At 50.2% G+C, this 24,480-nt stretch overlaps 6 protein-coding genes and 1 non-coding gene across 7 annotated transcripts; 3 read left to right on the top strand and 4 right to left on the bottom strand.

The window, feature by feature from the left end:
* Positions 1-178: 178 nt before the first annotated feature.
* JR316_0011489 (Myosin-10) lies at positions 179-8,087 on the top strand (the record flags this gene model as incomplete). Its single annotated transcript, XM_047897143.1, has 17 exons — positions 179-355; positions 408-551; positions 608-792; positions 845-1,329; positions 1,377-1,480; positions 1,535-3,079; positions 3,139-3,758; positions 3,810-4,497; positions 4,546-5,958; positions 6,009-6,150; positions 6,211-6,285; positions 6,339-6,446; positions 6,501-6,752; positions 6,805-7,433; positions 7,489-7,788; positions 7,851-7,930; positions 7,991-8,087. The coding sequence occupies 17 exons, from the start codon at positions 179-181 to the stop codon at positions 8,085-8,087; spliced, it is 7,044 nt and encodes a 2,347-aa protein (XP_047743552.1).
* A 308-nt stretch (positions 8,088-8,395) lies between these two features.
* Positions 8,396-10,655, top strand: JR316_0011488 (Serine/threonine-protein kinase YPK1; the record flags this gene model as incomplete). Its single annotated transcript, XM_047897142.1, has 12 exons — positions 8,396-8,420; positions 8,483-8,611; positions 8,669-8,894; positions 8,954-9,086; positions 9,143-9,488; positions 9,540-9,666; positions 9,731-9,792; positions 9,852-9,893; positions 9,951-10,057; positions 10,116-10,327; positions 10,381-10,423; positions 10,482-10,655. The coding sequence occupies 12 exons, from the start codon at positions 8,396-8,398 to the stop codon at positions 10,653-10,655; spliced, it is 1,626 nt and encodes a 541-aa protein (XP_047743551.1).
* A 567-nt stretch (positions 10,656-11,222) lies between these two features.
* JR316_0011487 (uncharacterized protein) lies at positions 11,223-12,224 on the bottom strand (the record flags this gene model as incomplete). The annotated part of the gene is made up of 7 exons (XM_047897141.1): positions 11,223-11,395; positions 11,494-11,568; positions 11,645-11,710; positions 11,771-11,862; positions 11,917-11,977; positions 12,057-12,128; positions 12,182-12,224. 7 exons carry the CDS (start codon positions 12,222-12,224, stop codon positions 11,223-11,225), a joined length of 582 nt encoding a protein of 193 aa, XP_047743550.1.
* Positions 12,225-13,606: 1,382 nt separating this feature from the next.
* On the bottom strand, positions 13,607-17,808 carry JR316_0011486 (Calcium permeable stress-gated cation channel 1; the record flags this gene model as incomplete). The annotated part of the gene is made up of 12 exons (XM_047897140.1): positions 13,607-14,633; positions 14,703-14,743; positions 14,804-15,186; positions 15,240-15,413; positions 15,464-15,553; positions 15,627-15,799; positions 15,851-15,911; positions 15,964-17,140; positions 17,191-17,277; positions 17,327-17,439; positions 17,516-17,647; positions 17,697-17,808. The coding sequence occupies 12 exons, from the start codon at positions 17,806-17,808 to the stop codon at positions 13,607-13,609; spliced, it is 3,570 nt and encodes a 1,189-aa protein (XP_047743549.1).
* A 149-nt stretch (positions 17,809-17,957) lies between these two features.
* JR316_0011485 (Myosin regulatory light chain cdc4) lies at positions 17,958-20,936 on the top strand (the record flags this gene model as incomplete). The annotated part of the gene is made up of 9 exons (XM_047897139.1): positions 17,958-17,960; positions 18,014-18,262; positions 18,313-18,440; positions 18,488-18,599; positions 18,651-19,030; positions 19,509-19,534; positions 20,154-20,363; positions 20,481-20,628; positions 20,885-20,936. 9 exons carry the CDS (start codon positions 17,958-17,960, stop codon positions 20,934-20,936), a joined length of 1,308 nt encoding a protein of 435 aa, XP_047743548.1.
* A 612-nt stretch (positions 20,937-21,548) lies between these two features.
* JR316_0011484 (FAS-associated factor 2) lies at positions 21,549-23,858 on the bottom strand (the record flags this gene model as incomplete). The annotated part of the gene is made up of 5 exons (XM_047897138.1): positions 21,549-22,663; positions 22,717-22,811; positions 22,866-23,392; positions 23,445-23,660; positions 23,736-23,858. The coding sequence occupies 5 exons, from the start codon at positions 23,856-23,858 to the stop codon at positions 21,549-21,551; spliced, it is 2,076 nt and encodes a 691-aa protein (XP_047743547.1).
* Positions 23,859-24,109: 251 nt separating this feature from the next.
* JR316_0011483 lies at positions 24,110-24,181 on the bottom strand. Its single transcript has one exon. It is a non-coding gene; the product is annotated as a tRNA-Gly (tRNA).
* Between the last annotated feature and the right edge of the window lie 299 nt (positions 24,182-24,480).

Below are 24,480 nucleotides of genomic sequence, written 5' to 3'. Positions count from 1 at the left end.
CGGTCGCGCCGCGTCTCCTGAACTCAACACCGACATACCATCCATTCATCCCCGTTTCTGCATTACCCTCCACCCTCCGTGTATTAACAACAGTCTTGGACGCGCACATACTTGATACCATCTATACCCGCTATTGCTTTCACGAATCCTTTGCATGTACATCTGATCACGACATATCATGCCGGCTCCCCGACTGTCCCAGAACGCTGAGGCAGCCAGAGCCGCTGCTCAGCAAGCAGAATTTAACGAGAAGAAATGGGTCTGGGTACCTGATATCAGAGAAGGATACCTTGCAGGTTGGGTGAATAAGGAAGAGGAGGATTCTGCAGAAGTTATCATGGCAGCTGGAGGAGAGGTATGTTGATTGACTGTCTAGCTATTGGAGATACAATGAACGCTCCCAAAAGTTTCGCAAAGTGCGCTTTGAGGAGTTGTTCAAAATGAATCCTCCAAAGTTCGATCGAGTCGAAGACATTGCCGACCTTACCTTTCTCAATGAAGCGAGCGTTGTGCACAACCTCCGTCTAAGATACGGTTCCGGCGCTATATATGTAAGCTGTTGTCCATCTTTCCAAAAGAGACTCTGTAATGACACTCTTGCTTTTAGACCTATTCAGGTCTTTTCCTGGTTGCCATCAATCCCTACCAGCATTTGCCACTCTACTCAGATGCTATTATCCAACAATATCGAGGCAAGAGACGCGATGAGAACCCTCCACACGTGTTTGCAGTTGCAGAGAGAGCTTGGGTCAACATGGGGGATGAACGAGAGAATCAGAGTATTCTAATCACGTACGTCCTCACTTTAGGTTGTGCCCCCCGTAACATTCAACTTTATTCACAGTGGAGAGTCTGGTGCCGGTAAAACCGAGAGCACAAAGAAAGTCATTCAATACCTTGCAGCTATTGCTACAGATGTTCATCAACCCCCCGTGCAATCACATTCGAGATCAAATACTATAACATCTATTCCTACAAGTGGCCTTCCTCGAAGTCGGTCGATGCGGCATGGGCATTCCGCCTCAGTTGCATCGATCACTGGTCCAGGTTCAATTCTGACAGCCAAAGGCAGACTGGGTCTTCTCGAACGTCAAATATTGCAGGCCAACCCAATTCTTGAAGCATTCGGTAATGCCCAAACTCAACGGAACAACAATTCCAGTAGATTCGGCAAGTTTGTTCGGATCATGTTCGCCCCTGATGGTAGTATCGCTGGGGCAAACATTGATTGGTACCTCCTCGAGAAGAGCAGAGTCGTTTTCCGCAATGAAGCTGAACGTAGTTTCCATGTTTTCTACCAACTGATGGCTGGAGGTGGTGACCTGAAAGGTAAATAAATCTTTATCACGTATTTGACGTTGCTTACCCTCCCGTAGGTCAATTACTGCTCGATGGACAAGTTGAAGACTACGAATACCTCAATAAGAGTAGGCGAGAGGTTGATGGAGTAGACGACCTAGAGGACTGGAATGCGTTAGTTGTAGGTCCCTTTATATATTTGTTATGTTTTGAAAAATTCTCACATTGACCTTAGAGCGCTTTAAACATTGTTGGTTTCGACCAATCTGAGCAAATAGATTTGTTCCGCATTGTTGCGGCAATTCTCCACATTGGAAACATCACCATAACCGCTACTCGGTCCGACGATGCCTCGATGCCTGATCCTTCTCAAGCAGAGCGGGTTTGTCACCTGCTTGGAATTCCTATTGCAGAGTTCACCCGGGCGGTGTTGCGACCTCGAGCGCTCGCAGGACGAGAATGGGTCACGCAAGCACGGACAAGACAGCAAGCTGTGGACGAGCTTTCTGCTCTTTGTAAAACACTCTACGAAAAATCCTTTGGTGCCCTTGTTGAACGGATAAATCGTGCACTTGACCGTCCTTCTTCAAAGGCGACGTTCATCGGAGTGCTCGATATCGCCGGATTCGAAATTTTCGAAGTCAACGGTTACGAGCAGCTACTCATCAACTATACCAATGAGAAGCTACAACAGTTTTTCAACCACCATATGTTTGTTCTAGAGCAGGAGGAGTATGCCCGAGAAGGTATCCATTGGGATTACGTTAACTTCGGCTTGGATCTACAGCCCACAATCGACTTGATCGAGTCAAGCGGAAACACCATCGGCATTCTCAGCTTCCTCGACGAAGAATGTATCATGCCCAAAGCCGACGATCGTACCTTCACGAATAAACTTAACGCCATGTGGACCTCTCGAGACCAAGATGAAGATGAATCTCACCCAGGCAAATTGAAATATGAACCCTCTCGATTTGAACAGGGTTTCATCATCCAGCACTATGCCGCGAAAGTCGAGTATCGTACGGATGGCTGGCTTGAGAAGAACAAGGATCCTCTCAATGACAACCTCACTCGAGTGCTGGCAGCTTCCTCGGAGCGATATGTGGCCAGCCTCTTTGCGGAGTATGCTGACCAGCCATCGCCGTTGAGCGCGGGTGCACATGTCTCTACGGTTGGGAGGAAGCGACCGATGAAGAAAGGTGCATTCCGGACTGTAGCTCAGCGACATAAGGAACAGCTTTCGAGTCTTATGGCTCAACTCAGGGCGACTCAGCCGCATTTTGTGCGATGCATCGTGCCGAACAATATCAAGAAGCCTGGTCGGATGGACGTTCCACTTGTTCTCGACCAGCTGCGGTGCAATGGTGTCTTGGAGGGTATCCGCATTGCGAGATTAGGTTATCCGAACAGGCTCCCATTCGTCGAGTTCCGTCAGCGGTATGAGATTTTGACGCCTGGTATCTTGCCAAAGGGATATATGGATGGTAGAGAGGCTTGCAGGAGGATGGTCAACTCACTGGAGCTCGACGACACCATTTTCAAGCTGGGAACATCGAAAATCTTCTTCAAGGCTGGAGTTTTGGCGGAACTTGAGGAAAGGAGGGACATGTTGCTCTTCGATATTTTTTCCAGGCTCCAGGCTGTCGCCAGGATGTGGACTGCTAGGAGGCAAATGAAGAAAATTCTTAACCGCGCAATGGCTGTAAAGACGATTCAACGCAATGCAAAAGTTTATAGTGAGCTACGTGACTGGCCTTGGTGGCAGTTGTACACAAAGGTATTCGTCCCCGAGGCCACCTGCTATATACTAGCTCAACATTTCCCCCCTTCTTTTAGGTTCGCCCGTTGCTCGCAGCGACACGCAATGACGAGGAGCTACGGAAAAAGGAGCTCGAACTTGCATTGATCAAGGAACGCGCGGAAAGAGACAAGCAGGAAAAGCAGGCTCTTGAAAAGCTCAAGATGACTTTGGAGGCTGAGAAGAGAAAGGTTGAAGCTGATCTCGAAGCCGAACGCTCCTTGGCCCTGGATAAAGACGCCCTTCTTGAGCGCAGCAAAAGACGAGAGGGCGAACTCGAAGAGGAAATTGGTGCCTTGCAAGCTGATATCAACACATTGGACTCGCAGTTAACGAGAGCAATGCGCCTACAGAAGGAAAGCGAGGATAAATACGAGAAGCTTCGGGAAGCCTTTGATCAGGCAGCGGAACATCTCGTTAGGTTGGAGCAAGGAGAGCACACCTGGAGCACCAGGGAGGCGGAGTTAAATGAGGAGCTCCGGAAAGCGAACGAGGAAATTGAAGCGCTGCAAAGTGATTTGGAGGGTATTCACGAGGTTTCTGAAGAGCTACGGAATTTGGCTTTACAACGTGAAGAAGACTTAGCGAGAACCAAGGAACGCATGGATTCAGCTGTTAACGATCTTCGAGCCAAACTAGAAACTGAGGCGCGCAACAAGTGAGTCAAATTACGCTGCGTTCACCTACAAACATACTTATGATATTTTAGGGATCTTATCAAGGATAAAGCAGATCATTTTGAGAATGAGGCTAGACAGACGAAGGAGCAACTATCTGAAATGGGACGCACGGCCACTGAATATTCAACCATGATCCAGAAGAAGGAAGACCAAATAGTAGAGTTGGTTGCCCAGTTAGAGGAACTGAAGCAAGAGCACGACAATGCCTCGATGGAGATTGTCGAACTTCGCGCAGATATCGATACCATTGATGCTCAGCTCTCTGCAGAGAAGAAGGATCATGCTGCTGATCTCGCTGCAAAGCACAAATTGCAGGCTGAAATGGACGAACTTCGAGATCTACTGGCAACCAAGACGACAGAGGCAACACGTCGATCGGAAGCGGAAAAGAGCAAGGAGCTTGAACTGGTTGATTTGCGCGGCCAGTGCAATATTCTCCATCAAGAACTTGCAGAGCTTCGCCGGTCTTCTGTGGAGAATCAGAACAAGTTGAAGGTGGAACTCGAACAAATCACCCGAGAGCATACTTCGCTTCAGCATAGTCATACGTCGCTCCTCGAGCGCGAAAGAGCTGCCCAGTCCATGCTTACGAGGGTTCATGCGCAATTGTCAGAGCTTGAAAAAGGAAAACGAGCCTTGGATTCAGAGCTTTTGGCCGTCAAGTCGCGCCAAACTGAAGTTCAGGACCAATTAGCCGAGGCTTTGCGGGTCAAAGAGGTACGAAGTCCCTGTCTTCATGTATACTGTCTTAACCTTGTCTATTAGAATCTTGAGCGTCAATTAACGGCTGCGCAAGATAAATATCGCAACTTTGAAGATGTCGTTCTCGATTTTCAGCGCGAACAAGAGAGTCGGACGAAAGAACTGGACACCGTTCGCAAGCAATTGGAAACAGAAATCGCCAAACGAACACAGCTAGAAAAGACCGTTTCAACCCAGAAAGCGGAGGTTATCAAGCTAAAAGACCGCAATACGAAACTGGAGAAAGATTTGAACACCACGATCCGAGAGCTCAAAGATAGGCAATTTGAGGTTAAACAACTTGAATCGAAACAAGACAAGACTATCGTAGAGCATGTCTATGTTCTTGAGGAAGCTAAACGCGTGACAGACCGTCAACTCCAAGAAGCGCGGTCAGAGTTGGAGAAGCAAGCAGCACACATCAAGTCGCTCCAGATGGCCAGGAAGCAATGGGGGCAAGATATTGACGATATCAACCACCAACATGCAAAAGAAATTCGGGCCAAGGAGCAGGAGGCAAAGTTACACGAGAAGAGGGCGGACGAGCAAGCTGCACTTTTTGAGAAAGAGATGCGAGCAAAACAAGAAGCAGAGCTCCAAGTGCATCGTGTCCAAACCGAGTTGGACAAAACTCGCCAGCGAGAACAAGACCTCAACGAGCAGCTCATTGCTGCCCAACGCTCAAAGGCCGCTTTGGAAGGAGAACTTGACAGGCTTGCGGCGGATGCGGAGACTGGCGACTCTTTGGCCAAGTTGCAGAGAGACTACGAGACACGAATTGCTCAGCTCGAAGCGCAGTTAGAAGAATCAGAACTTGCTAGAGCTACCTCGACAAGGATACAAGACCAGATCGAACGCCAACATGCCGAGATTAGAGAGCTGGTTTTGTCAAGTAACCCTACGGACAGAAACTTCCATTCCACCCTTTTGCACCAGTTTGAACTTGCTGAGAATGCTATGAAAAAGGAACTGTCAGTCAAATCGAAGAAGCCCAGATTAAGCGGCGCCAATGAACTTCGACCGTCGTCAGCAAATTCAACTCCCAGGAAGGCGTCGTCGAGAGGCGGGTCGCGATTCGAGGATGCGGCACGAGCATCTGAGAAGCAGGTTGCTGCTCTCAAGCAACAACTCCAGCTACTTGAAGTCCAGATGGCAGCATCTGAACGTGTGAGGCGACATCTCGAGAGCTCAGTGCACGACTTGACGGTAGAGCTTAGCAAGAGTGATGGGTCCAAACAGTTCCTTGAACATTATAGGGCTCATTTGGTCAGCGAGAACGAGAAGCTCACCCAATTACTCAAGGAGGAAGCAGAGGCTCGTCGAACTGCGGAAGCAGCGCGCATTGATGGGGTCCAAACGATTTGGGCTAAATTCCAGCAGACTATTGCAGACGAGCGGGAGAATTACGCTCGACTTGAGGAGTCGAGAAAAGCTCTGGTATATATTTCTCAATCATCGGTGAACACGTTCTGATGTGGTTTTTTTAGCTTGTTCAACAAAGGACAGGCCAAGACGAACTGGAAACCCAACGCACTCAAATACGGGATCTGACTGCTGCCAAGAACCAGCTCATGAATGAGGTGGCTCAGCTTCGGGAACAGCATGAGATATCGAAAATGGATGCAATAAGTATGCACATATCTAAGGCGTTTTTGGTCCGATTAACTTACTAATTTTATATTGCTTCAGATGCCAAACGCCAACTGCAAAAGCACATGCAGGACGAGGAGGTGGCTCAGTCTTCGTCAAATGCGGCTCAAGCAGGTAATGCAATATTTACTTTATATGGGGTAGCATCCGCTGATAAAAGGTAACAGAACTCAAGGTGGTTATCGAAGCTCTTCGGGCCAACGAACACGAATTGCAAGCTCGATACGAGGCAGCAGAAATGGAGCGCGTCAAGGCTGTCAGCTCGGAGCATCAGAGTAAATGCCACTCCCATTTTCCTCTTCTTTATGCTTACCCAATTGCCTTTTCAGCTCGTCGACAATTAAATGAAGCACAGGTTGCTCTTACAAAGGCTTCCGAGGACCACAAGAAATCAATCAAGTCAAGAGAACGTCGTATTCAGGCCTTGGAGGCTGAACTTGCGAAAGAAGGTCGTGAATCGTCTGAAACAAGTCAACTTCGCCAGCGTCTCTCGGAGGAATTGGAGGATGAGAGAGAGCAACATCGGAAGGATCTCGCCGAGCGTGATTTCACAATTGATCAGACCAGGAAGAAATATCAAGGTCAGTTCTCTAGTTTTATGCTATGCTCTTCTAGCTTTAACAATGACTGCAGCCGAACTTGCGCAATTGAGTGAAGGTACCATTACAAATGATGTATTGGTGATGTTCATGCTTGCTAATAATACATTTTCTCTAGAACTTCAAGCGCAAAGGGACGGATTGAGTAGACTTCGTGATGAGAACCGTAAACTCAGATCCGATCATGACGCTCTGCAGCTGAAATACGACGATGAAGTCTATAACAGCAAAGAGTGGAAGAAGGACAAGGAGCGTATGGAGGAAAAGGTCAAGAACATCGAGTCGGCTTATGAGGCGTCAACTGCTGCTCAAGCAGAACAACAATCGCAAATTGTAGCTTTGCACGGGCAACTCCGTGAGCTTCGTGGGGTCCTAGACGATGCGGAGAACGAAAGGTCGCTTTTGCAGAAAGCGCGCCGTGCTTTGCAGGCAGAGTTGGAGACCATCAAGTTGGATTACGTGGACTCTAACAAGATGTCCTCTGACCCCGAATTCCAGAGGCTGCAGCTAAAGAAACAAGATCTTGAACGCTCGCTGGAAGAGCAGGAAGATCGTGTTTCGAGTGCGACGGAACGTCTCAGGAAGGCAGAATCTCTTGCCTCGGAGTACAAGCTTCAGCTGGACAAGGTTCAAGATGCCAACGCAAAATTGGATCAACGTAATGTAAGCATTAATTAACTTCTTCAAATTTAACTACTTATTAAGTCTCGGATATCAGGCTAGTCTCGAAAAGCAGAACAAAGAGTTGAATGTTCGCATTGTGGATCTTGAAACTAGGTCGTATGCGAGCTCGCCACGTGCGGCGCCTGGATCTCGTAGGATGGAGAGCCGGATAGAAGAGTTGACGAACCAGCTCCAACAGTCCAATAAGGACAGAAGGGAGAGCGGACGATTGAAGCGGACACCGGACAAGTCGCAAGAAGCCAAGCCACAGCCTGGTGACAGTGATCGTCAGAAGGCGAAACTAGAGGCGTATGAGATGCAGATAGAAGGTATGCGCCAGAGCATGGATGCCATGGTAAGTCACTTGCGCGCTGTCTTGCAACGAATTGGTTGACGACGATGTTCATGTGGTTGCAGCAAACGGCCGAAAACAAACTTCAGGCGGAAAAGCGTCGTGCGGAGCGTGACGCCTCTGATTATAAACAAAAAGTTCTCAGGTACGTGTGCACTATGTGCTTCTGTCTGAAAAACCCACTGATTTTCCTTTGCCAATGCAGTATGGAGCGGGAATTGGAACGCCTTCGAGCCCGATTGGAAGGGCCTATAGCTCCGGAACGGACAGGAGGAGGAACGTTCATTGGACCTCGCAAATAACGACCGGGAATGACTATTTTTTGATTATGTATAGTGTACTTACTGACTTGGACGGGTACGATTACGAGAAGTGCATAGCTACGATTCATCTGTATTATGTTTTTGCAGCACGACATGTATTTAATGATTTGAACGCGATTTGATGACAAGTTTGGGCGTTGTTCTTGATTTGGCTTGATCTTACAAAGAAGCACGGCATCAAACGCTTCATCATACATTCTACACTAAATACTTACATTTCAAGTCGCTGGCGGCGCCTATCTCCTCTCTCTCCTCTGTACCACCATAGTCATTTCTCCATTTCCCCCATGTCCTGGAAACTAGGTGCCAAAAGTCCGTGTTTCGCTCTTCATATCTCCCCACAGCTCCTTTACTCATCATATCTCAACTACCAGAGCCCAAGGATGGGAACGGCGTCATCTCGCGATCCGTTACCCCAATCCCCTCAAGACCAACGACCCCCAAACCCCCCTATGGGTCCGACCAGTTTCGTTCTGGGATGCTCACCATCCGCATATTCTCTGGTATCTAACGTTGCGCTCATCTGCACGCTCCGCACACCATTCCTCACACTCGAACAGGTCGCGGTTTGTCGCTAGCTCCAGGTGTCCAGATTCCTGAAGTGATTCAACATGCGCTCGAGACAACCCCCACCACCCGCAAGTCGACCAGTAACCGCGAAAGTATGCAGCGCAAACGATGTTGGTGGCTGCCATACGTCGTTCTCGAGTTCGACAAGAACGAGATTCTCATTGATGCTATGGGAGGGGATTTGTCGAACCCAGTTTGGAACTATCGGGCAGACTTGTGCGTGTTTCCCTTGGTCGTCTGAGCGACCCCTGGATCATCTCATTACATACCATCAGTGACGTCTCGCGTACATCGAACATATCAGTTTCATCTTATTTGCGGGCTGCCTCTGCTGTTCAAGGGCATGATGATATGGGAAATGATCATCTCATGGGCAGGGTGGATCTCACACCCATGCTTGATGGCCATGTACGTTCTCTTTATGTCAGAGTATATGCACATACACTCATGGATAATGTCCATAGCATGCCTCTGATCAATGGTACACTGCGACCGCCGGGTCTGGTTCATTCCACCTCAAGATCGACTTCCGCCCAGTCCGAGGGGAACCGTTGACTATTGAAGCATTTGATCTTCTCAAAGTGATAGGAAAGGGTAGCTTTGGAAAGGTTATGCAAGTTCGAAAGAAAGATACTCAACGAATTTACGCTCTGAAGACGATAAGGAAGGCGCATATCGCCCAACGTCCCGGAGAAATCACACATATTCTGGCAGAGCGGACGGTCCTTGCGTTGGTCAACAATCCATTCATTGTACCTCTCAAGTTCTCTTTCCAGACCCCAGATAAACTGTACCTTGGGATGTCCTTTGGTAGGTCATTTCATGACATGCCTGACTTACTCCATTGATGTTTCTGTTTAGTGAACGGCGGAGAATTGTTTTACCATCTTCAGCGCGAGGGCAAGTTCGACCAAGACCGCAGCCGTTTCTACGCCGCTGAACTCCTTTGTGCTCTGGAACATTTACACGGCTTCAACGTGGTTTATCGGTGCGTGACAGACCCTGACCTGGTGAGACATAGCGCTCATTGGATTCATCGTTATCATTATCAGCGATCTCAAGCCCGAAAATATCTTGTTGGATTATACAGGCCATATTGCCCTGTGCGACTTCGGTGAATCACGGACATTAACTCAATATACATGTATTGGCTCACACAGTGTTGCTCGGCAGGACTCTGCAAACTAAATATGTCGGAAACCGAGAAAACTAATAGTAAGGGGATATCGCGTGACTACTGTTTTACTCCATCTCTTATCTTTGCATCTATAGCGTTCTGTGGAACACCAGAGTACATTGCTCCGGAGTTGTTGGAGAGCCAAGGGTATACGAAGACCGTAGATTGGTGGACTCTTGGCGTACTTCTCTATGAAATGATGGTCTGTTTTTTTTTCTTGTTTTTCCCCCAGCGGAAACGTTATGAACATTAAATTCTAGACTGGACTGCCTCCTTTCTACGACGAAGATGTGAACACCATGTACCAGAGAATTCTCAGTGACCCCCTCAACTTCCCACCTGATATGCCAGCTGAGGCAAGAAGTGTAATGACGGGACTCCTTCAGAGAGATCCGGCCAGACGTCTTGGTGCAAATGGAGGAGAAGAAATCAAAAGGCATCCGTTCTTTGCTAAATATATCGACTGGAACCGGTATGAGTTTATCTTAAATCAGGTGTGGATTGTTAACTAAACTGGAGATGTAGCCTTCTCGCCAAGAAGATACAACCACCGTTTAAACCGAGTGTTGTAAGTTTTGATTCGAACGATACTTGACAGATTAAGCGTTACTGACAATAACCTCTAGGAATCTGTCCTCGATGTTGCCAACTTCGATCCCGACTTCACCAATGAGGAAGCCCAGGATTCAGTCGTGACTGATTCAGCTCTGTCCGAAACTGTTCAGGATCAGTTCAGAGGCTTTACATATAACCCCGCCAACGAACACCTGAGCGAAAGCGTCAGCTATCCTGCTATGTAAAGAGTGGTTGACAGCAGGCAACCAACAAAATCGTTTATTTTTATTTTGACGTCGTCGTATAGCACTCTTTGCCGACCGTTCTCAAGTTCCCCGCTGTCTTTTCGTCTTTTTTTTACTCATTCGTCATTTGCTGTGTCTGTATTCTTCTTTCTCTTCAAATTTGGATACGCTCAAGGTCCTCCACCATCGCCCCTGTATTTATTTTTGCGTTTCTGTACCTGGGACAATTACCTTTTGTCGTATATTTATGTATTTCGTGGCCCTTTTTCGATTTCTTCTGTTTCCTTGGCCGTATAGTAGGGTGAACAGATAATGCCATTCACGGGGTATGACCATGAGGTATACTGTACAAAACGAAGGAGACCGAAAGCGAATACAAGAAAACTTTGAAGACCGAAAGTAAAAAGAAACAAAGAACGGACTGGGTAACCTCACCAGGGGGTCTTGCCGGGAATGAGAAAGCTGAAATGATAGAATGAAGATGATGCCATGGGAAGTTGATGTTGCCTGAAGCTCGCGAGGCCATCTATCGGAGTTGAGAGATGATGGCGTTGTTCGTGGTGGGAACTATGTCATTTTTTCGAACTGAAGGAACTCGCTTCCCCGTCCACCACTGCCGAAATGTTGGTCGCTCCTCAGTTCAGGTCGGTAGCGAGACAAGGGCATTTGGAAGATGTGCTTGTTGCCGCGGTAGTACTCTGCAATGGCATAGCGCAGGGTGAACATTGCGATTCCAAAGCCTGGATACGAGATGATGGTGAGATTCAAGTTGGGTTAATTTTGAATCATGGTTCGAGTTCCAAGATGCAAGTGGGGGGAGTGAGAGTGAGAGACTCACAGAGGAGGAAGTTAATCCAGACAAAGGACTTGAGTGCTTGAAGAGATTTGCACCATTCGCGTTCGTCAACGAAATCTGGAAGAGAGTTTGTTGTTGAATTCAAGATGGACATGATAAAGTTGATCTTGGGACTTGAAAGAATTGAACGCACCCGTCGGGATGGAGTCGCATTGGAAAGGGATTTGGCGCCAGCGCGCGGTGGAGAATGCGTTGAAGGCTAAATTCCGGTGGTATGGTGAGTACTGTAGCAAGACGCGAAGAAACAGCTGGGACTCACCAAGCCAAAAGATGCTCAACACTCCGAAAATCCCAATCTCTGACTGTGCCCTCCCAGTGTAGGAGTTGATAAGCGCGAGGTCAACCGTGAACCTACAAGAGTCATGGGCCACAGAGAAAGGAATGATCTAACGAAACTTGACACACAATAAAACCACCAGGATTAAGGAAATTATGGACAGAGCCAAGGGGAAAATATCCGCAACATCTAAGCATCGCGCGCAACGCGTCTGCTCAGTAAGTTCTTGCCATGATCATGAGCGTATGTCAATTGTGTAGGTACTGACAGAAAAAGTCCTGGAACTGGTTGACGCGTGTCGCAAGAGCCAAAACGATGATGTCAACGAGAAGAAAGGCCGCTATAGGCACATTATCAAAATATGCCCAGATCTAACGCTTGAATTTCACGTACCATGGCCAGCCAGCTTCTTCTTACCGACAGCGGAGAACGGCATGTTTGAAGGGGAAAAAGAATGAAAGTGTAATGAACAAAATGGTGTGAAGGGTACCGGTCTCAATCAAGTTTGCTCTTCTACACATCGCTGTCGGTTTCTATGGTAATTGTGCTGAGGGAATTACACTTTGCACCGAATTCGCCGTCCAAATTGAGGTCGAATGGCGGGCGGGTGCACGTGATGTGCGTGATGCAAAGAACGCGCTCAAATTGATCAGGTCCTCAAGTATGCGCCAATGTCCACAATCTGAATAGTAAAAATTATGCACTTGGAAGTCTGCCCTCAAGCTGATAGCTATATCACTTTTTTTATTCAGCACGTAATATTTACAACGGCAAGCAAATTAATGCTACGTATTCGGACATCAGCGAGCGGACTTTCAAACTTCCCTAAGGCGGGGCATCTACCTGGTCTCTGACTTCGAGACGAGGACCTCTGTCTCAATCACCGATACCAAGGATGATGCCAGACTCGTTCAGTCAAGGTTTATTTTAATAGTAGTTTATATTGTTTAAAATAATACCTACTAAAGTAAGAAGCAAAGCTTGCTACAATTTAATGAACCTACACCGTCGATTGTAACATTGAACGTGTTCAGGAAAAGTACACACATTCACTCTCATTGTTAATCTTACAATCACATCAAAATGAGCTCAAACTTATACAAGAGTAGACGTATACAACACCAACTTTTTGATTTTCTTTTTGCACGATATACTATGTGCCATATGCTTGCTTGCAATTAAGTAAGGAAGTGGTATGATGTACGATATGTAACGGTATCTTGATCACATCAGAGGGGAAAAACAAATGAAAAGAACAGAGAAAGAAATGTGCAAGAGCGATGGAGATTGTGTGTAAGTGAAAATGAAGTGGAAGTGAGATGAAAGTTGAAGTGGAAATGGAACTGAGAGATGAAGTGGAAGCGAGATTGAAAGTGGAAATGGAAAGTGCATCGAAACAGGAAACGACAAAATGATATCGAGCGCGGTGAGATGATTAAGAAAAAGGATTAAAACGAGAATGCAAAAGAATCACAGAAATAAAAAATCGTAAGAAACGATACAAAACGAAAAGTGAAGAAATAAAAACGGAAAACGGGAAAGGATAAACGGGAAATAGAACTAAACAAATGCGATGAAACACAAAAACGACAAACAGAAACAGAAAACGAAAACAAAAAATCAGAAAACAGAAAATTGTAACTACACTTCGTCCGCCGACACAACATCAACACCCGCAAATTATAGTAAACTACGAAAGGAAAACAAAGAAAACTTCCAAATTCCAAAAAATCCAAATTGCAAGATCCAATATCCGGGGTTGTATATAAAAACCACCACCACCGCCCTCAGAATCTTTATTGCCTCAGCCGACGGAGCTCACCGCGTCGGAAACGCCCCAGGCAGCTTCACACTCCCACCCGCACTCGAGGCGGCAGCGGCATTGGCATTGGCAGTGGCAGCGGCACTAACATTAGCGATTGAGCCCGTCCGCCGCCTCTCCGGATGATGAAAGTACGTCCCATACCGCGAAAGACGCTGGCCAATACTCTGTCCGAGACCCGCCATGCCCATTACTGCTCCCGGTCCCGCTGTGCCTGTTCCAGTACCTGCGCCCGCTGCACCTCCACCGCTTGTGCTCGCGCCTGTACCTACTCCAGCGCCCGTGCCTGCAGCGGCACCAGCAGAAGCAGACGCAGATGTAAACGTAGATGAAGAACCACCAACACCGCCCAAACCCAGCGGCACACCCTCGCCCGCCTCCATCGCCGCCGCTGCCGCCTCGCTTTCAGCACCTTCACTGATCATTGACTCCGAGAGCGCGAGCCCGTTTGCACGTGCGCCTTGAACGCCATAGTCTACCTCACTATCATCGTCGTCGTCATCGTCGGAGGAGTGCGAGTGGTCAGAGAGCCACGCGCCGTCGTCGGGGAGCATGATGACGCCGGATGCGTGGTCGTAGCTTAGGCGGTGGCTGAGCGCGTGTGGGTGTGTGTGCGCGCGGCGGGGTGTTGGGTGGGAGTGCGGTCGTTGTTGCGGTTGACCCGATGGCCCAGCGGCGTGAGAGGAGGTGGATGCGGATGCGGCGCCTTGCCATGGATCGAACATCGCGCTTGGATCCGCGAGGATTCCTCCTGCACCACCATTTCCGTTCGCATTTCCACCAACACCCACACCACCAGCCGCAGCCGCACCCTCCTGCGATAACCTTCTTGACCGTCCACTCACGCTGTACCTCTTGCGCAGCGTAAGCACCACTGCCTGGTCCCCTCCTCCCGCCTGCTGGTGCTCCCCGCGGTGGTGGTGGTGCGCACTGTTGACGAGCGCCTGGCCCTTTTTAAGCGGGAGCCAGGGTTCGGGGAGAACGCCGTTTAGCGCGGGGTGGCCGTACCGTCTTTTTCCGGTGCTGTGGGGTGGGTGGGTTAGTGAGTAGGTGATGAGGGAAGGAGGATGGAAGGGAGGGATAAAGACTTACTTGAGGACACCACTATACCAATTCGCCATTGGGGGCTGAGACTGAAAACATAAACCATCATAAGAAACCACACTAACAACCGAAAAATAATAACAACGCACATAATCCGTCCTCTCATCCTCTGGCGCCACATAGAGCGTATCATCGTTCTGCGCATACCTCCTCCTATTCAAATGGCTCTGACTCCACGTGACAGGATGCCCCTCTCTCAGCCTCTGCACCTCCGCGCCCTCTTCGCCGCGCTGCACCTCAAACACCTCGCTAAGAGCAACGTATTTGCTCAGTGGGCGTAGCCGGCGGTGAGTGTACCACCCGCAGAGGAGGGTGTAGGCGAGCAGGGGAAGGAGGAGCGTGGATAGAATGTAGGAGTGGCGGAGGGTGAAGATGCCAATCATGAAGAGGAGGTAGATGACTAGGCCCCAGATGAGGCGAATATAGGTTATGGGCCAGGCTTGGCCTTGCGATTCGTAGGGTTTGTAGAATACTGTGTGCGGTTGATTATTTTGGGTTGAGAGAAGAGAAAGGGATGGTGCGTACCAAAGAGGAGCTTGTATTTGTACACGACATACCCGACGCCAAAGTATACAGCACCGAATATGACGATGAGGGGTTGGACGATGCTGTAGAGCATCGTGATGACGAACATGAGGATCGCCTGGGGATAGACGACCCCGTAGTTGATCATCGGCGGCGCGTTGAGCTCGGCAAAGTCTGCGCGGGGTGTGAGTGTGCGCGGCAGTGAGTTCGAGAAATGGACGTACCTCGCGGAGTGCGCGTATAAAACACCCTATAAAACACGCGGGGGATGATCACACCCAGATTGAGCAGCTGCAGCGGCATAATGCCTATCCCTGTATCCAGCATCAACAAATCAACAACACGCACAATTAGCTTTAAACTTAAAAATCGAAACCGAGAGCGTACCCTGCAAAATAACATAACTCAAAAAGAAATGCCTCGCCCTTCCCGCTTGCAGCGCAATTGCGAGCTTCTCAGGAACCTTTGCAGGCGAGTTGGCGAGGTCTTGAACGAGTTGCCAATATGTTGTGGCGAAGAGGAAGATAAAGACGACATTGACGAGGAGGAATAGGAAGTATCTGTGGGTAGGGAGTTAGGTTAGCTGGGGAGAGAAAGGAGGGTAGACGTACTTTTTGAGTAAGGAGAATTCAACCCAGCTTCGTGCGCGGTATCCCTGTACATACGTCAGACCTGTGAAAGGTCAGATCATGAGTATCACCACCACTAAGTACATAATACTCACCCTCCAAAATAAATGGCAACGCGCCGTTCAGCGAGATCATTGCCACACTGGGCAATGAATTCTGAACCACAGCGCGCACGTCTTCCCTGCGATCGATGAGGCGCCCAAGCCACGGCACAGTCTTTTTCACCTCCTCGTAGCTGAGCAGCCCAGCGAGACTTGTAATAGGGAAGAACCAGAAGAAGAAGAGGAGGCCGAGCGAGGCGGTGACGAGGGCGTCGCGCACGAGGAGCGCGCGCGGGGAGAGGGACATGTTAGACCAAACGATGTCGCGCGGCTCTGGGGCGGGATATGTGTGCATTTGCAGTGCATCTTCACCCGAGGAGGAGGTGGAGGGGGGTAGAGGAGAGTGGGCAACTTGTAGAGCGATCTGAGCGGACGACATCTTTTCGAAGGTGATGAACGCGGAGGACGTGGGCCGGAATTTCCCTGTACGCCGTGTGCGTTTGACACGCGCGTCAGCGGCGAGGAAGCGCGCTTCGAGGTGTTCGAGCGCGTCGACTTTGGGCCCGAACCAGCGCGCGCGCAGGGTTGGCCGTGGGCGGTGGGGGACCACCAGTCGATTTTGCTGACTCGATTGCTGGTCTTCAATGTCGATGTCGACTAAAGGAGCGACACCAGACGATTCGGGGTCGTACGATTCCAACGTGCTGGGGTTGCCGACGTAATCGACCCAGCACCTCTCGAGCGCCAATAGCCTCTTCGTGCGCTCGTCGAGCAGCCCCTTGAGGCCGCCGACCTCGCGCACGAGGCTGACGCTCTCGACGCCCAGCCCCATGTTCTCCCAGTACTCTGCCAACCGGCGTTCGGCGCGCAGTGTGCGGGGGATTCCAGTGAGGAGGACGGTGCGTGCTGGGATGGAGTGCACGAGTTCCAAGGAAAAGAGCTGGCGTGCGCGCAAGAAACGCCGGTAGGTACGTGCTGCGAGGATGAGGGCGAGTATAGTGAAGAGGTAAGTTAGGAGGAGGTGTGTGGAGAGGTAGGTTGTGGCGTCGGAGATGAGGTCGAGCCAGTCAGGTGGGAGAGGGGAGGTGTGGTTGGTGTTTGGGTTGGAGGGGGGCTCGGAGAAGGAGAAGGAGGTGGTTAGGATTGGGAGGTGATGTAGGATGAGAGGCCAGGTGGAATTGTCGCCGCCTGGCCAGTCGTCGTCGTCGTCGTCCAGTAGATGTTTGTTTCGCTATCATATCATATCAATGACTGCGCACTGCGCAAGGCGACGCGACGCACCTTCCAGTTGATGGGCATGAGGATGCACACGGCGAACATTGAGCACAGCGAGAAGAGGTAAAACGACATCTTGAAAAAGTTGAGCAACTATGGCGGTGTTAGTGCACTCTAAAGCTGGTAAAGAGGAGAGACAGACCACGGCGGCGTCGAGCCCCACGATCTGGAGCACGGTAAACTCTGAGGTGCGGATGGTGGGCATGATCCAGCCAAAGAACGCCTGGTGCGCGTGCGCCTCGTGCGGCGAGAAGCCTGTGGTCGACGATGAGCGGGGCATTAGACAAGGTGTTCAATGATAACAGGGCATTAAACCACCGAAAGAACGCACCTTTGAGCTTTGTGCGCGGGGCAAAAAGAAGAGGCCATCGCGTCCGACAGTACGAAAATATGAGAAAAGAGAGCACGCCGACTGTCAGCGAGATCGTCAGCTGCGTCGTGAACCAAGGTCCTTCGAATTTCACTGCGTATAGCTTTAGTATTCGTTCAAGGTAGAGGACAAGAACACGCACGGGTAGGTGGGGAGCCGGGGGGAAGTTTGCCTGGCTCGTCGCTGCCCCCGCCTCCGCTATCTGGCTCATCGCCGACCACGGCGAGGAGCGCGCCGAGCAGGTCGGCAGACATTTGAGTGTGTGGGACGGAATCAAAGACGGTCACTGGAGCGGGGATGGCAGGCGCGTGCTGTTTGGTTTCATGCTCTCGGACAAACAACGTCGGTCATCCTGATGCGCGTACGCGTACATCCTTGACTTAAGTTTGTATTCCCTATCGCAATGGTACGTGTATCCATATTGCCGATGAACTTCTTGCTGATTGTATGATACGATAGGACGTCGATCCTCTAGCAGATACCGTGCCACCGCGCTACGCCATCGAGTCGGATGAGGAGGAAGACGAGTTCAACCCCCTGCATCCAAATCCATCTCCACCTACCCCCACTCAATACGACGTCAAAATCGTCGGGGATTTACAGTCGGGAAAACCGCTGGAGGTTGCATCCGGCGACGCGGGACGCTACTGGGCTAGAGGCGCACAGCTGGGCGAGCAGATTGGCGCAGTGTACGTCGATAAAGTCCAGGTGCGTCTTTTCATTGCTGGGTAAATGTGGATTTGAAGATTTTCGTGTAGATTGGGCTTCTGTTCACGCCTACATGGACAAGCGCGACAGTGCTGATCTCCGAACCGTTCGCACGGCTCCCTTTGCCCGCGATGCACCCGTACGCAGCGGCTGTCCTCGACGCGCTGTCCCCGACGAGGTGCGTTATTGCGAGAGGGCTAATATTAATGCTAAGTGAACACATAGCCTCGCGGTTCTGGACACGTACCCGACACCGACGTACGCAACGGATGTGCGCATTCCGGCGCACGACGCGCCTGTGAGATATTTGACCACGGATGAGGGGCTGAGTTTCTCTGTACGTACGCGTCTCTACTCTACGACACTCGTTGATGTTAACGCTTTACAGGATGAAGAGGCGAAACCGTTCGAGCCGCCGAATCTCGTAGCGGCCACATCTGCTGCGTTCCTTACTTCCTCTTCTCCCTCATCCTCCTCATCAACACCGTTAACCCGCACACTCATCCTCTTACCCACACCACACATCCCCCCCTCTCCTCCCCGCACCCTCTCTGCCTCCTCATCTACCTCCGCACTTTCACAGGACAATGATGACGACGATGTAGATTGGAGCACGCAACTCGTAAATTCTGCACAGCGTCTTTTGTTTAGAGCTATTGGTAAGGGAGAGGATGGGATGCGGGAGTGGGTGAAGCCTAGCAATAGCAAGGAGGATGTGACTGGTGGAGTGAAGAGGAGGAAGGGGGCAGAGGTTGGTGAGGGTGGGATGTATATCTAGCTTGTCATAGTGGTGGAATAATACTAATAGTAAGAATAAGAATAAGAATTGAAGCTGGGAGTTCAAGAAAATGAAATAAAACGGACTCTGGACAGTGGACTCGTAGATGACAATGTATTTCAATCTCCGTCATACATCCATGCTGTATAATTACTCTATACTACGCAGTTCTAGGGACAATTTTGGTATGATTTTTCGGGTTTTATCTGCGGTTCGGAGGTGCTTTCTTTGGGCGCTACTGGCTAGCGCTGGGTATATGTATAATCTAATCTCATCTAATCTAATCTAATCTATACCAATAACCCCTAAATGCATGAGCATAACATATACAAATAGACTTCCGCGATTGGACATGTCGGTGATGGTGGTGACCGTGTTCGTGTTCAGTTCAACCGTTCAACAAGCATCTCTCCTCCTCCTCCTGTTAATAGCTTTTCTGTCTGATTTGATTTGACTTGACGCGAAAAGTAACCTTCATAACATTCAGTACAATGGTGCGTACGCGTTTCTTTGTGTATGGGTGGGTGGAGCTGACGGTACTTTGCATTGGATTTGTGATTTGGCATTGGCTCTTTAACTTGACATTTGGACGTGCATTTCGGTTTCGATTTGGATGCGACTTTGGGACTTGGGCATTGGATCCCTACTCGGACTCACACTCGACTTTGGTTTTGTCTTTGGAATGCCAATTTGGATACGACTTTGGACTCGGACTCTACTTTGGATCCGGACATGGATTACATTGGACTTGGACTGTGAACGGACATGGATGGAACATACATGTAGAGCGATAACGCAGGTGAGTGGATGCATGCATCGAGATTGGTGTTGGTGGTGCTGGTTCTGACGCGATATTCTTCTTCCCTGTCTTCTTTCTTTGTCTTTCCTCCTCTTTCTCTCTATTCGTTTGCTGGTGTGTCGCCCGCCCGTTGTTCGATATTGTCTTCACTCCTTGCGCCGACTGCGCTGTGGTGGTGGTGGTGGTGGATGTCTTTGTTCTCTGAACACTACTTTACCCGGCCAATCTAATTTGCAACACATCTAATCAACATTAACCACCCTTTCCCCTTCCCAACCTCAACACAACCCAACACATCCCCTCCCCAACACCAGAATACAAAGAAGCCTTTGCCCTCTTCGACAAACGCGGCACCGGCGCCGTCCCACGCGAAACCCTCGGTGACCTCCTCCGCGCGCTCGGGCAGAACCCCACACAAGCAGAGGTAGCCGAGATCGTCGCGGCCGCACCCAGAGACGTGGATTACAAGACATTTTTGACGATTTTGAATCGACCGGATGGGTTCAAGCCTGCAGGCACACCTGGTGCGTTGTTCTAACTTTGTGTTATGTGATCCTAGGGCTTACTCTACTTGTAATTTTCATCTCATCCCCCGCTTACCTTCCATACATAATTGCAACTGCAACTGTAACTGGAAATAGAGGAATTTATCCGAGGCTTCCAGGTCTTTGATAAAGAAGGCAATGGATTCATCGGCGCGGGAGAGCTCCGCTATGTCCTAACTCAGCTCGGCGAGAAGATGACGGATGAGGAAGTCGATGAGCTGTTGAAGGGGGTGCAAGTTGGCGCGTGAGTTTCTACATTCGTTTTTATTCTCGTTTTCTTGGTGTTTGGCGTTTGATTTTATGGTTTTGGGAGAGGGTTTGTGGTTTGTGGTTTGTGGTTTGTGGTTTGTGGTTTGTGGTTTGTGGTTTGTAATTTGGGGGTTGGGAGGCTTTGTGTTTGCTTTCGCTTTCGTGTCGTGTGCCTTTTGTTTCGAGCGATATCATTATACATGCATTGAACGTACACAAGTACTGACATTTGTTTGTGTTTGCGTTTGCAGAGATGGAAATGTCAACTACGAATCGTTCGTGCGCACGATTCTGAGCCAGTAGAGAACAAAAACGCGTCGGAACACGTCGAATCGGAAGAGTTTGAGTTGGAATCGCCTTACGGAGAAGGTTCAGAGGACAGATATGAGATAATTTCTGACGGCTGCGACTGGATATACATAACTATCATACCATACCATCGCGATGCCGAACATGTTAGTATATATCCTTACGAAGATTCTCCCTCACGACTTCTTTTTACTTCTTTCTTTCTCTTTGGTCGTGTTCTTGTACCGCGTTTTCGTGTTTCGTAGTTTATCTGGCTGTTTTTGTCTTTTTTTCTTATTCCTTCCCAAGAAAGATTTTTTGAAATTGCTCCTTGGTGTAACGATGATGGTGGTGGGTGGTACTTGATGATCAGACGGTGGTAAGTCTGAACAGCGAAAAGTGGAGGACGACGATGAAGATGAAACGAAGCGAATCGTCGAAAGCGGTATAATATATAGTTGTAGGCGTGCTGGATGTTGTGCTAATTTCTAACTAAGTATATATGGGTGTATCGTTGTATGGTGTATGGTGTATGTAGTCACTACGAGAACAGTCAGGCCCAAAGCACACGACACAGTCTGCGCTCTCGCTGCTCTGAACAAATTATTTAAATACAAAAACAAGACTCTACTCGCTTTCCTCCGTCGCGTATCCGTCATCATCATCATCATCAACCTGCGCACCTGCACTTCCATTTCCCTGCACAGTGCCCCGCTCGCCGTTCAGTGACGACCGCGGTGTCCCAGACCCCGACCTCGTCTTCTCCGACGGCGACCGCAGCAGCTCAACGACGACCTGTCCACCGCCTCTGAGCGCTTCGACGGCGCTCAGCGGTGTGTGCGGTGCCCAGGGGATCTCAGCTCGTGGGTATGCGCCCACGATGAGGAATGGCCAGAATCCTGCAGCTGGTCCTTTGTCGCTTGGTAAGGCGGATTCCTGCTCTTGGACGATGTGTGATTCAAGGAGTGTGGTGAAGGATTCTTTTGATGTGGCCATTGAGATGGGTGGAGAGGGGTCTTCGGACGCGGGATGCGTGGGGGGAATGAGGTGCGAGTCGACGAGTGCGTAGAGGGATGTGAGTGTCGATGAGGAGGAAGAGGGGAAAGTGTGCACAACGCGCGCACCGCTCGGCAAGCGGATCGCAACGCGCAACGGCTTCTCCCCTGCATCATTCGTCTTGTCGGTGCCCGTCCCAGTGACGAGCACCCTCCGCGCCCAGCGCCGCCATACCATCCTCTCCTCCTCTTTTCTCACCCTCTCTTCTTTCTCCCTCTTCTGCCGCTCGACCTCCCGCCGCTCCGTCTCCGCACGCCGCCGCGCCTCATCCTCCCTCTCTTTCTCCTCCCTCACCCGCCTCTCAATACGCTCCTTGTCTGCCCGCGCGGCGCGTGCGAACGCCGCATCCTGCTCGGCCCTCAGCTCCCGCTCGCGTACGAGCGACTGCGCGTGCGCGCGGAGCTGAGCGATGTACGGTGTGACGCGCGGGAGGAGCTGCGCCGTGATGTGATGGGTGAGTGTGTGTGCAGCGGTGGGTCCAGCGGGGGCGAGCGGCGTGGATGTGTGCGGCAGGGACGGGCCTTGGTGTCGCGAGAGCACGGTGAGTGTAGGTGGGTTTGTAGAGGGGTTTGTAGATGTAGATGAGGAGGCGGTAGTAGTGAAAGAGGAGACGCCGGCAGTGCGCCGTGGTTGGAGGGCGACGAAGGCGACGAAGGGGTAGGTTGTTGCTTGTAGCTTTTGGGATGCTACGATGGGATGGGTGTCAGTGTGGGAGGAGGAAGAGGAAGGGAATGCTTACCGGACCAGGCCTCATGGTCGCGCACGTCTCCGCCCCACACGAGCATATCGTTGTCGTATAGAGCCTTGACGAACGCTGGGTCCGTCAGCGTAGATCTAAGAAAAAGTATATTCAGAACACAAGCCGGACAAGGCAAAAAGCAGACGCACCGCTTGAATTCGGGCACGTCGTCGTGCTCCTCGCTCACGAGGACAATGCACCCAATCTTGGTCTCGTTCTGGCACCGGCGCAGAAAATCTTCGTACGTAGAAATCGTAAAATCGGGGAGATACTTCCTTCCATCTTCCCAGATCCCATTAGCGCCCGTACTCGACCCAGCCGCTGCACGGGACGTCAGCGTCGACGACCCCGCACCCGGGTCCGCTGTAGCCGTCGAGGATCCCTTCGCCTGTACCCGCCGACTGACGGCCACCGCGCCCGTCTCTTCCTCCAACGCGCGCAGCCAGCGCTCGGGGCCGCTCGTCCCCGGTGCGCCCCCGCGCGAGTGCAGCGGACGGTACCCGCCGAGCGAGAGGTTAAGCCCAAGGTTCATCCCCATGAAGCGGAACTGCGGTACGGGGATGCGCAGAATCGTGAAGATGAACTTGAACATGCTCGAGAGGACGTGTAGCGGGAAGGTGAGCAGCGTCAAGAGGGGCCGGGCGAAGGTGTTTGGGGCTGTCGGGACCGGTGGGTTCTGGGAGGGTTAGTACTTAGTTACTGCAGGATGGGAGAGGGGGAGGGCATACCCTTTGTCGTGGGGGGTATTCAGGCTCGTGCTCGTGCTCATGTTCACGGGCACGGTGCGCATTCTCGAACTCGCCCTGTTGCGAATCGTCAATATCAAACTCCTCCATGCGCGGCGCTCCACCCCTCGCCGCCGAAGAGGACGAGCCCGACGCCGATGTCGACGCAGACGCCTCAGGTGCACTCCCTGCATTCCCGAACAGAAAATCCGCCGCGCGCTAAATCGTCGTCGAAGTAACCGTAAATCAGCTGTGGATGGTATAATGTGAAAAGAGTGTCTGTGGGGTACACACCTCGACGTCCCAGTCGACGCTACGAAGCACGTTGGTCGCGACGTCCGCATCCGCGTCCGCTCCGCCGATGAGCTCCCTGAGCTGCGCGACTGCCTCTTCCTGTTTTGCTGAAAGGCCAGACATAAAGACTATCCTTTGGCTTGTGGTGAGTTTACCTAAGCCCCTTACGCGTATCTCCCCTTGGACACGCGGAAGTTTAGTCGGCGCTGGAAAATTGAGCCTGATGCTAGGAGACGACAATCGCCGTCTCCTCGAGTACTAAATACTCAAAAAGAATGGTATTGTATTTAATCGTGAAAATTTAAATGATCCAACAGCTAAGAAGAACTCATTTGACTTCCATTTTGGCTGAGAAAAATCAAAGTGATAAAAGATACACTGAAGGGGAATCGAACCCCTGCCGCTTGCTTGGAAGGCAAGCATGATAACCACTTCACCATCAGTGTTATTGAGCATTGTGACTTTAGTAGTACAACATGTTTTAAACTCTGAGTGTCCTAAGAATAATTAAATGCAGAGATGCAATGTGCTATTATCACAGCAGGCAAAAATGCTGACTAGTTAGCCCGGATATTGGTCTGACTAGTTATATAACCAATTTGTAATGTGTTCTGTGACAAATCTATTAACCAGTTTATTGACTAATCAGAAGAAATTACATAGACATTGCCATACTGTTTAGTACTTATTGGTAAATAAATTTATACTAATTAATATTACTATTAGTAAATGAGTTTATTGAAAT

Source organism: Psilocybe cubensis, chromosome 11 (genome assembly GCF_017499595.1).
Source record: "Psilocybe cubensis strain MGC-MH-2018 chromosome 11, whole genome shotgun sequence".
Taxonomy (NCBI): Eukaryota; Fungi; Basidiomycota; class Agaricomycetes; order Agaricales; family Agrocybaceae; genus Psilocybe; species Psilocybe cubensis.
This window is presented reverse-complemented; position numbering and strand designations above follow the sequence as displayed.